General features: G+C 46.6%; 1 protein-coding gene across 1 annotated transcript; it reads left to right on the forward strand.

Moving 5' to 3' along the window:
• Positions 1-9,587: 9,587 nt before the first annotated feature.
• Positions 9,588-11,859, forward strand: LOC127307756 (tetraspanin-2). The gene is made up of 2 exons (XM_051338516.2): positions 9,588-10,209; positions 11,298-11,859. The coding sequence occupies exons 1-2, from the start codon at positions 9,703-9,705 to the stop codon at positions 11,598-11,600; spliced, it is 810 nt and encodes a 269-aa protein (XP_051194476.1). The 5' UTR covers positions 9,588-9,702; the 3' UTR covers positions 11,601-11,859.
• The last annotated feature ends 364 nt before the right edge of the window (positions 11,860-12,223 follow it).

A 12,223-nucleotide genomic window follows, 5' to 3' on the forward strand; every position in this document is an offset into this window, starting at 1 on the left:
GGTTCATCCCTGCATATTTCAAGAAGACTCAAGCATCTAAGCTTGGGGATGCCCAAGGCATCCCCTTCTTCATCAACAATTTATCAGGTTTCTTTTCTTGAAACTATATTTTTAGGGATTTCTATTTTCGTGCCCTCGGGTCGTTAGTTGTACTCAGTTTTCCCCAGCCCCTTAGTTTTTCCTCAGTTTTCCCCAAGCCTTTGTCTGAAACCCGCAGAAAGAGCTCAGACGGAAGGAATCCGTTTATTTGAACGTTCGGTGCTGACGTGTGGGACGCGTAAATCACTGAGAACGCGTCGTGTGGGGTTGGTAGGAAGGGACCGTGTGGGACAGCACGAGACCGTGTTTGGTTGTACGTGAGAGCTGGGTTTTGTCTCTCTCGGTCCAAATTGGCATTTTTAACAGCACCTTTTCCCCTCTTTCTCTCTCTATCTTTTTCACCAAATTAGTATCAAATCTAAAGAAGCTTCTATTTCTGTCTTTCTTCAATTATTTATGCCTTTTGGCCCTCGTTTTTCCCCAATATGGCAGCAAATCTAGTAGCAAATCTAGAAGCTATTATATGATAAATTCACAGCAGCATAATCAGAAAACTAAGTATAATACATAGGTAAACTGCATACAGCAGCCAAAAGCAGCCAATAACATTGTTAATGTTCTCGACTAACTAAGCTGAAAAAAATACAAGACGCACGCAATGTATGGCCAACAAGAATATTAGGATACCCCAGGATGAATGAATTTGTTATTCATTCCTTATATATTTCTCCGTCGCTCCAGCCGTGCATTATCCCGAGGAAATATTCATTGAACTCCCGCCGTCTGCAGTGTGCGGCCAATACATCCTCCAAACGGTATGGCCTGTGTTCATTTCTCAGACCGTAGCTTCCTAATCTATGCACATATTGTGGCGACCCATCCCAGGAATTTGTATCATGAAAGTACTCTCTGGTATAACCCAAATCCGCGTAGTAGATGCAGCCAGGTCGAAGAGTCGGGTGCACTCTGGTGTCGACGGAGATACACCGGATATAATGCACGAACAAGGCATGAATGCCAATGTTACTGACCGGATGGAGAGAGCGGCTCTGAGTGTCCACACGGTACACCACAGGCGTGTTTTTCATCAACACAAGCAGCAGATCACCATCCGACTTCACAAGGTAGAACTTGTCACGTCCAAGTTCTGGAAATGAAATTAGTGTCTCCATCTTGACACTGCTCGCGCGCTGCTGCTTCTGTACATTGGTGCACACTATTCTTCCGAACTCAAAATTGTCCGAAGCTATTACATACAGTTCACCATTGAACGGGGTAATGCAACGCATACTATGGTTCTTGATCGAAAATCTTCCTTCTCCCCAACCATGTTCATATATATCCTTAGTTGGAGTGCTCTCATCGACCCAACCAAGTTCCTCCGGGTAATGTCTGCAAGCGAAGACCATAGTCGGGGAGTTGATTGCAGCGACTAAATCCAGAAAAACAGTTGGCATCTGCGCCTCAAACATAGTGTTCGATGTCTTTGTGAGTGGGTTCAGAAGCCGTATCTTGTGCGGCGGGTTCTTCTGGGCAAGCACGATGACGCCACGGGAAAAGCCGACAAAGTAGAATCTAAAATATATTGATGAAGATAACATTCAGCACTAAGATTGAAAATAAGAATAGATTAACCCTATAGATATGGAGGAATTTGAACCTTGCACGAACTGCAGATAGATCTATGGTGACGTAGCGGGATGTGCCGAGATGGAGGAAGGTGAACTCAGCGGCGCGTGGAAGGGCGTGGTCTAGCATGATCCATTCGTGCAGGTGCACGTCGGGATCAGGTAAACCTGATCGCCAATTTCTACAGACTTGCCTCATAGCAGAGTAGGTGTCCACGTACTCCTCATTCGCCAATAAGCATTCGCCGATCTTGTGAAGTGGTCCGTCAGCCGTGAGACAGGCCCAGTTCACGGAGGCGCCGCGCTTGGATGCGCCGCCCTCGGAGGCGACGGGCTCGGCGGCGACGGGCTCGGGCTCGGAGGCGACGGGCTGGGAGGCGACGGGCTCGGGCGATGGCCGCCGGCGCATTCTTCTTCTCCATCGCCGGCAGGGGAGCGCTCGTACGGCGGTTGGGGTTTTTTGGAGAAGTTGATGGGACGTGAGAGGGGTGGTTTCGTGCGTGAGCGAGAATGAGACGTACTGTGTCCAGAGGGAGGGAGACTTACGCGTCCTAAATGCGACCCGCGTCCTACGCGTCCACTATTGCACGTCTGCACCGCGACACGCGTCAACAATGGCACGTCTTCCACTTCTACACCGCAACACGCGTCCTCGAGTCTAACCCTGGAAATTTAGATATACTCAGGTATACCCTCGAGTCATATAATAGCATTTTTTGTGTGCTCAGTTTTCGCCTTGAGTGCTAATACTGGCTAGTGCAATATACTCAGTTTTACCCTCAAGTGGCTGGTCAACAGAGAGTCAACAAATGGGATTAACTAGTTAAATGAGTTATTTAATGTGCAAAAAATTCCCAAAAAGAGTGGCACTTACTCATGGAGTCTTTAGCACAAATTGCCACTTCTTAAATCATAGATAAATCATAGATAAATCAAGTTTTACCACCAATTGCCACTTCTCAAATCACCTAGTAGCTATGAAGGTGCATGGTTTTCCACAATAAGCCCTACCCAAAACAGCTTTCCCCAAAACATACTTTGTCTGAATGAGGCCATAATTTTCACACTCATGTACATTTGTATTGCAAATAGTTTGAGGTAGGCCATGATGGGTTTCATTGTACCAAACACGCATTTTCCATTTTTTAAATCTCATATTTGAATCCCTTAGTCTGTTTACTACTCACTTGCCCTTGGTTTCTTGATACTACTCAGTTTTGCCCTCTCCCTTCACAAATTCTCACAGACGCCCAACATTGCCCTGATTGGTCTAGCCGATGTCACGCGGATCGTGCCCGCTGACCGTTGATCGTAGGATTTAACGGGCAGGATAACCCCTATCTCTCTCTTTCTCTGGTCGGGGCCACCACCCTCTCTCTCTCTGTCGGCGGTTAGCTTCCACCCTCTATGTATGCTTAAGTGCGGTTACCCAGTACGCCAAAGTTTGGTTTTCTGCATTATTTTTCACGAGCTAAATTATAAAATCTTTTAGGCATTATTTTTGATGCAAAAGATGATACACCATCACCAATTTGTTGTAGCCATTACTTTTCACGCAAAAAAATGATACACCATCACCAATTTGTTTAGCCATTATTTTTCACGCAAAAAAATGATACACCATCACCAATTTGTTGTAGCCATTACTTTTCACGCAAAAAATGATACACCATCACCAATTTGTTTAGCCATTACTTTTCACGCAAAAAATGATACACCATCACCAATTTGTTTAGCCATTACTTTTCACGCAAAAAATGATACACCATCACCATTTCTTTTAGCCATTACTTTTCACGCAAAAAAATGATACACCATCACCCATTTCTTGTAGCCATTATTTTTCACGCAAAAAATGATACACCATCACCCATTTCTTGTAGCCATTTCACGCAAAAAATGATACACCATCACCCATTTCTTGTAGCCATTTCACGGTAAAATGATAAACTATCACGAATTACCATTTCTTTTAGGCATTACTTTTCACGGTAAAATGATAAACTAAATCACGAAGTTCCATTTCCCTCAAAATAGTCCACATTACTTTTTTGTTGAGATATATACCCCCACAACGGTCATCTCCTCCTTAAATTATTGTGTAAACCCCCACAACGGTCACCTCCTCCTTAATTTATTGTGTAAACCCCTACAACGGTCATCTCTCCCTTATAAACACCCACAACGGCCATCCCTTGTGTCAATAGGTTCTGTCTCTCTCTTCTTCGTTCACATACACTTGATCATCCATTGCCATGGCTTCCACGTCTCGGACGCGGACCGGAAGGGGAAGGGGAAGGGGAAGGGGAAGGGGCGGCCGGGGTGGTGGATCATCATCATTGCCACCACCACCGTCGTCAACACTGCCATTGATCATAGAGGAGTTCTTCATCGTCATCTACGAAGACCCTTTGGTCAAGAAGGTACGTACGCGTTCACACATATATGATGCATGTGATTAATTATGGGCATGTTCTAAAAAACCTTTAATTTCAAACGATCGACGCTCGATCTCTTTGCAGGCACTCCCAAAAAAGTTTGCGGACTATCTTGACGGCCAGGAGCCAGCTAAGGTGTATCTGCGAGCAGCTGACTGCGGTCCTCGTCTCTGGACCGTGGAGGTCCTATTTGACGGACAAGGCCGGATGTATCTCGACAAGGGCTGGGAGAATTTCGCCATCGCGCACGGTGTGGATTTCGGCTGCTACGTACACTTCAAATATGAAGGCGATGATGTGCTCACAGTGAAGGTGTTCGACGGAACAATGTGCAGGAAGTACTACTACTCAGACGACGAAGATACTGACGATGAAAGTGACGACGACGTGAAGCCATGCATCCATCCCCTTTAGATAAGGGGATTATGACCAAGAATATATATGTAGCTTTATATGCATCGATTTAGAGATCTACTAGCTATTTTCTATATATTTAGAGATCTAGCTATTTTCTATATATTATGCACAATGTTTAGCATAAGAGTCACTTTAGATTAAGCTACGAAAATAGTCACCTGCCATGGGCTGAGGCGGCCCCACAGAGCGGCTCTATATTATATTCTCTAAATAAATAGACAACCCCAGCGGTCATTGGTTGCGGAGGCCCCACAGAGCGGCAATATATGATTTTCTATCAATAAATAGACGACCCCACTGGTCATTGGCTGCGGCAGCCCCACAGAGCGGCAAATATATGTCTTTTCCTGAAAAATAGATGACCCCACTGGTCATTGGCTGCGGCAGCCCCTCAGAGTGGCAATATATGACTTTTCCTGAAAAATAGATGACCCCACTGGTCAATTGCTGCGGCAGCCCTATAGAGCAGCCCCATTTGTCAGCACGAGACGGGTCAGAGAGGAAGCGCCTCTGTGCAGCCCCACCCGTCAGATTAACGGTAACGGTAAGGCCTCTGACCTGACGGCAACCCTCCCGTCCGAGCGTCTGCGAGGGGTTTCAAACTAGAGGGAGGGGAAAACTGAGGAAAAACTAACGAGCTGGGGAAAACTGAGCACAACTAAGGACCCGAGGGCACGAAAATAGAAATCCCATATTTTTTATTCGGTCACATCTTATGTACTTTACTTGGAGCGTCTGTTTGTTTTTATTTTCGTTTTGTTATTTTCCTTCTCTGAATAAATTCATGCTTGTGTGGGAGAGAGACACGCTCCGCTGTTTCATATGAACACATATGTTCTTAGCTTTATCTTTAATGTTCATTGCGAAAGTTGGACTATTTCATTCATTGCTATATGGTTGGAAACGGAAAATGCCGCATGTGGTAAATGGTATAATGTCTTGAATAATGTGATACTTGGCAATTGTTGTGCTCATATAGATCATGTTTAAGCTCTTGCATCATGTACCTTGTACCTATTAATGAATAACTACATAGAGCTTGTTAAAATTTGGTTTGCATGATTGATCTCTAGAGTCTAGATATTTTCTGGTTAAGGTGTTTGAACAACAAGGAGACAATGTAAAGTCTTATAATGCTTACAATGTGTTCATATGTGAGTCTTGCTGCACCGTTTTATACTTGAGTTTGCTTCAAACAACCTTGCTAGCCTAGCCTTGTATTGAGAGGAATTCTTCTCGTGCATCCAAATCCTTGAGCCAAAAACTATGCCATTTGTGTCCACCATACCTACCTACCACATGGTATTTCTCTGCCATTCCAAAGTAAATTACTTGAGTGCTACCTTTAAATTTCTATTCTTTGCCTTTACAATACATAGCTCATGGGAAAATAGCCTTAAAAACTATTGTGGTGAAGAATATGTACTTATGTATCTTATTTCTTAATAAGTTGCTTGTTGAGCGGTAACCATGTTTCTGGGGACGCCATCAACTATTACACCTTTGTTGAATATCATGTGAGTTGCTATGCATATTCGTCTTGTCCGAAGTAAGAGCGATTTTCATGATCAAATGGTTTGAGTATGCATACTGTTAGAGAAGAACATTGGGACGCTAACTAAAGCCATGATTCATGGTGGAAGTTTCAGTTTGGACACAAATCCTCAATCTCTTATGAGAATATTAATTGTTGTTGAATGCTTATGCATTAAAGAGGAGTCCATTATCTGTTGTCTATGTTGTCCCGGTATGGATGTCTAAGTTGAAAATAATCAAAAGCGAGAAATCCAATGCGAACTTTCTCCTTAGACCTTTGTACAAGGGGCATAGAGGTACTCCTTTGTGACACTTGGTTGAAACATATGCTATGCAATGATAATCCGTGTTAATCCAAGCTAATTAGGACAAGGTGCGAGCACTATTAGTATACTATGCATGAGGCTTGCAACTTATAGGATATCTTATACATAACACATATGCTTTATTACTACCGTTGACAAAATTGTTTCTTGTTTTCAAAATGAAAAGCTCTAGCACAAATATAGTAATCCATGCTTCTCTCTGCGAAGGGCCTATCTTCTACTTTATTGTTGAGTCAGTTTACCTATTCTTTCTATCCCAGAAGCAAACACTTGTGTAAACTGTGTGCATTGATTCTTACATGTTTACCTATTGCACTTGTTATATTACTTTGTGTTGACAATTATCCATGAGATAAATATGTTGAAGTTGAAAGCAACCGCGGAAACTTATATCTTCCTTTGTGTTGCTTCAATACCTTTTACTTTGAATCTATTGCTTTATGAGTTAACTCTTATGCAAGACTTTTTGATGCTTGTCTTGAAAGTACTATTCATGAAAAGTCTTTGCTATATGATTCAGTTGTTTAGTCATTATCTTTACTATCACTTCATTCACTTCATATGCTTTACAATAATGTTGATCAAGATTATGTTGGTAGCATGTCACTTAAGAAATTATCATTATTATCGTTTACCTACTCGAGGGCGAGTAGGAACTAAGCTTGGGGATGCTTGATATGTCTCAAACGTATCTATAATTTCTTATGTTCCATGCTAGTTTTATGACAATACCTACATGCTTTGTTCACACTTTATATCGTTTTGATGCGTTTTTCGGAACTAACCTATTGACGAGATGCCGAAGGGCCAGTTGCTGTTTTCTGTTGTTTTTGGTTCCAGAAAGGCTGTTCGGGCAATATTCTCGGAATTCGACGAAACGAAGACCAAACATCATAATTCACCGAGACGGACCAGGACACCGAAGGAGACCCGGAGAGGAGGCCCAGGGGCCCCACACCATAGGGCCGCGCGAGCAGGCCCCTGGCCGCGCCGGCCTATGGGGAGGGCGCCCTGGTGCCCCTCCTGCGCCGCCTCTTCGCCTATAAGACCCCTTTCGACCTAAAAACGCGATACCGATTGACGAAACTCCAGAAAGACTCCAAGGACGCCGCCACCATCGCGAAACTCCAATTCGGGGGACAGAAGTCTCTGTTCCGGCACCCCGCCGGGACGGGGAAGTGCCCCCGGAAGCCATCTCCACCGCCATCTTCACCGCCATCGCTGTCTCCATGATGAGGAGGGAGTAATTCTCCCCCGAGGCTGAGGGCTCTACTGTAGCTATGTGGTTCATCTCTCTCTTTGTGATCTAGTTGTGTTACTCTGGTGATGTTATTAAAGTACTCTATTCCTCCTTCATGGTGTAATGGTGACAGTGTGTGCATCGTGAAGTTCTTGGCGTAGGTTATGATCATAATCTCTTGTAGGTTATGGAGTTAATTATTACTATGATAGTATTGATGTGATTTATTCTCCCTTCATAGTGTAAAGGTGACAGTGTGTATGCTATGTTAGTACTCGGTTTAAATTGCAAAGATCTATTATGCTCTAAAGGTTACTTAAATATGAATGCCGAATGTTGTGGAGCTTGTTAACTCCGGCATTGAGGTGCTCTTGTAGCCCTACACAACGAATGGTGTTCATTATCAAACAAGAGTATATGTAGCACAAAGGAAGAGAACTTATTTATTTATGTGATCAATGTTGAGAGTGTCCACTAGTGAAAGTATGATCCCTAGGCCTTGTTTCCAAATCGCAATCATCGCTTGTTTCTTGTTTCTTTGCATCTTTACTTCTGCAATATTACTACCATCAATGCACGCCAGACAAGCACTTTTTCAGCGCCGTTACTACTGCTCATATTCATTCATACCACTTGTATTTCACTATCTCTTCGCCGAACTAGTGCACCTATACATCTGACAAGTGTATTAGGTGTGTTGGGGACACAAGAGACTTCTTGTATCGTGATTGCAGGGTTGCTTGAGAGGGATATCTTTGACCTCTTCCTCCCTGAGTTCGATAAACCTTGGGTGATCCACTTAAGGGAAACTTGTTGCTGCTCTACAAACCTCTGCTCTTGAAGGCCCAACACTGTCTACCAGAATAGAAGCACCCGTAGACATCAAACACCACTGATGCAAGGAGGCCGCGGCCTGCCAGACCGTACCCTGGGCGGACCCAGACCAGGCCCTCGCGATTCTACTCCACCAGCAAGTCATCCACGCCAAAGCTGTTGCATCGGTGCACCGACGCACCAGCAACCTCCATCGCGCTAGCCCTAGCATAACCCTACACGAAAGTGGCCTAGACCGGGCCTGAAGGGGGCCTAAATCGAACCCAAATCGGGCCCTGCAGCCGCCACAGCGTCACCGGACGCACACACCTAAGCATTGCGGCCAAGGCCCGGCCGCACCGGCGTGATGGCCGTAGCTCCACTCAACCTCTGCATGACCCACCGCCCATCTTCGCGCGAAGACAAGGAGCCGGGGGCGCTCCCTCCACCTTTGAAGGATGGGTGTCGCCGCCGGCAGCGGTGACAGCTAGGAGAGGATGGTGGCAGTGGCTTCTTCAACTAGGGGTTCAAGCCCTTCTAAAGTTGCTCGCGCGAGCGACCCGGGAGGCAAGCGCGTTGGTGATCGATGTTCTTATTTTGAAGTTCTTGGCTTGAGGAGGTATGAATTTATATACGCAAACCTTCCATCTGCTCATATCCGTACCTTGGAAATATATACATGATCTCTGCACTTGGAGTCAATGTAGAGTGTGTAGTGTGTGCGGCCAGGTGAAAAGAAGCAAAGCGCACCGGTTCTTGCCTGTTTGCACACTGAAATGATTGATCATGGTGTCATTCATCATCCGGCCATTATACTAGCCAACACACCATACTTCTCAGCCTACTGGTACATAGTATACTGCTAATCTTTCCATCTCCTTTTCTTCCCAGATTTTATAAGTTTTATCTGTTTTTATTTTCCGTTCGTGGCTAATGGGTCGACGTGGCATGTGAGAAAATCAAAGCAGCCATGCCCGTACCATATCAGAAGTCCAGAATCGTCCAAGCAATCCCAGCCTCCCACACAAACGCTGTCAGAGCACGTCGGCAGTGACCAGAGGGGCTCCACGCTTTTACCCGGGCCCACACGTCAGTGCAATAAACCCCTGCCACCTTTCCGCCTAGACCACAAAGCCCTTTTATGCCATCGCCCATCCTCTCCCCACCCACGCCCGCACAGCAGCCAGGCACCCCGCGCCACGCCAAGAATAAACAGCACAGGCAAGCACGGCCGCCGGAGAGAGCCGCAGCTCGAGCCCGGCGCCATGGCGGTGAGCAACAACATCACGGCGTGCGTGACGCTGATGGCGCTGATCTGCGCCGTCCCGGTCATCGCGTCGGGGATCTGGTTCGCGTCGGCGCAGGGCGAGGAGTGCGCGCGCCTGGCGCGCTGGCCCGTGGCCATCCTGGGCGGCCTCATCCTCCTCGCCGCGCTCGCGGGCTTCGTCGGCGCCTACTGGAACCGCCGCCGCCTACTCGCCTTCTACCTCTTCGCCATGGGCCTGCTCATCGTCCTCCTCATCGCGCTCCTCGCATTCGCCTTCGCCGTCACCCGCGGCTCCGGGGCTTACCCTGTGCTGGGCCGCGCGTACGACGAGTACCGCCTCGACGGCTTCTCCATGTGGCTCCGCGGCTACGTCTCCGACGACCCCGGACGCTGGGAGGGGATCAAGTCCTGCCTCGCCGTCTCTGATACTTGCAAGAAGCTTGCGCGCCAGGCCAGCTTCGTCACCGCCGACCAGTTCTACCAGTCCAGCCTCACCCCGCTCCAGGTATGTATTGCTCATCACCACCACCACCTTAACAATCTTGCTGCATCTCGTCACTGCATTTATTTTTTCTTATCCGCAAGACTATACAGTATCATAGCTTAGCCATGGATTTACCAATATGACCTTCTCAAACATAGGATTCCACAAAATTCGTGTCACTGTACTCCCACTGTTCGGAATGAAAATCTTGCGATACCTGTGATGTGAGCGGACTAGCTCGTTGTCGTTGGTAGTGACACTTGTAGCTGAAACAAGATGTTGAAATGTGCTTTAGAAGGATCTGGGGCATCATCGGGCTATCTTGAACTCCAGAGATGCTACTAGATGAGGAGGGGAATCAGATGACAACTTTCTGACTGGGCACGTTGAACATTGGTCACTGTCACTGTAATGTAGGCCATCCCGCTTTGCCCAGTGCGAAAAATGACAAATGGTCTGGAGAGGAATCATCAGTGCGTAGGTCCATGTATTAAGCTTTGTCTCGAGCAAACCTGACAGTGATTTAGACAGCGAATATAATTGAGTAACAATTGACAATTACTTTGCTTATGCTATTTTTCTTTTTGCTGCATTCTCGGACCTGATATAAAGCTAGCTTACCACAGGGATTTGTAGCAATCCTAGTGAGACTATTAATAATGGAGTACAATCGTGGATCGGTCGATGGAAGGGACGGCGACAGAGACAAGGGTCGCATGGGTCGGCGCGTGGGAGCGTGTGATTTGTTCTAGAGTCTTGTGTTAATTAAGCTAGCATTACGGCACTTGAGCTCGGTTCTTGCGCTGGAACTGAGTGGACGCACGCAGCATCTCGATGTCCTCATCTGCAGAGAGTTTGTCTGTCTCTGTACCGCCGCGAGGTCCGGAGCTTTGGTCTGTCAGTATCAGTTTGTTCATGCATCTCTAGAAATTATAGTATGGTAGTGGTTGGTTAAATAGAAAAGACTATGCTTCAGATCCAGCCAAGGCAATGTTGCAGGATGGTTAATAAATCCCTGAAAAATTTCTCAACATAACTATGGTGAAACGTGGACTCTGAATTTCTGACGACTGACGAAAGCTCTCGTGTTTCTTTTGGTGTGGATGCAGTCGGGCTGCTGCAAGCCGCCGTCGGTGTGCGGGTTCGGCTACGTGAGCCCGACGGTGTGGACGAACCCGGCGCGGCCCGCCGCCGACGCGGACTGCGGGCGGTGGAGCAACGACCCGGCGCAGCTGTGCTACGAGTGCGAGTCCTGCCGCGCGGGCCTCCTGGCGACGCTGCGCAGGCAGTGGCACAAGGCCAACATCGCGCTGGTCGTCGCCACCGTCTCGCTCGTCTTCCTCTACCTCGTCGGCTGCAGCGCCTACAAGAACGCCCACGCCGCCGCCATCTACCGCCGCTACAAGTGGTGATTGCGTCGATCCATCACCAGAACTCCCCATTGCCGATTTGTCGATGTAATCTGTTTGTTTTAGTAGCTTGGTAAGGACTTAAGGTAGATGGACAGCGAAACTCATGGGAGGTTCAGAGTGCTGAACCGGCTAGCCATATGCATGTTCTGTAGCGATTTTCTGCGAGAGACTGTTGGTGTAATGGTGGTGTTGTAATTTGCAGTAGTAGGGATGTACGAACTTCAGATTTATCGCCAGGTTTTTATGATCTTCTCGTGAATTGGTGTCTTTGATGCTATACTTGTTGAATATATAAGCAAATTATCATATGAATTAATCTAAACTAATATTTGACAAATTATGACTACAGAAACAACAAATGAGCTAATCATGCAATAGCATCTAGATAAGGCAAACCTATCGCATCTACTTCAAACAACACTACTAAAAATTCTAGCAAGATCTGAAACGAGTAGGACAGAAACGCATACCGTCCAACGTTAGCCGTAGCAGCAGCAGCGGCGATGTTGACGTTGTCGCCCATGTTGAGGTTGCCGAAGAGGTTGTCGATGTGCGGGAAGAAGTCGTCGTTCGTGAACTCGTTGTTGGACGACGCCGTGTTGCCAGTAGTCGCGCGTAAGTGC

Source organism: Lolium perenne, chromosome 6, assembly GCF_019359855.2.
Source record: "Lolium perenne isolate Kyuss_39 chromosome 6, Kyuss_2.0, whole genome shotgun sequence".
In the NCBI taxonomy this organism is placed as follows: domain Eukaryota; kingdom Viridiplantae; phylum Streptophyta; class Magnoliopsida; order Poales; family Poaceae; genus Lolium; species Lolium perenne.

What these genes read in the sequence shown, in the direction of transcription:
- LOC127307756 (XM_051338516.2), top strand. Translation starts at nt 9,703, where the DNA reads ATGGCGGTGAGCAACAACATCACGGCGTGCGTGACGCTGATGGCGCTG. An exon ending in CCAGCCTCACCCCGCTCCAG is followed by an intron (nt 10,210 to 11,297) that starts GTATGTATTGCT and finishes GTGTGGATGCAG; the next exon opens with TCGGGCTGCTGCAAGCCGCC.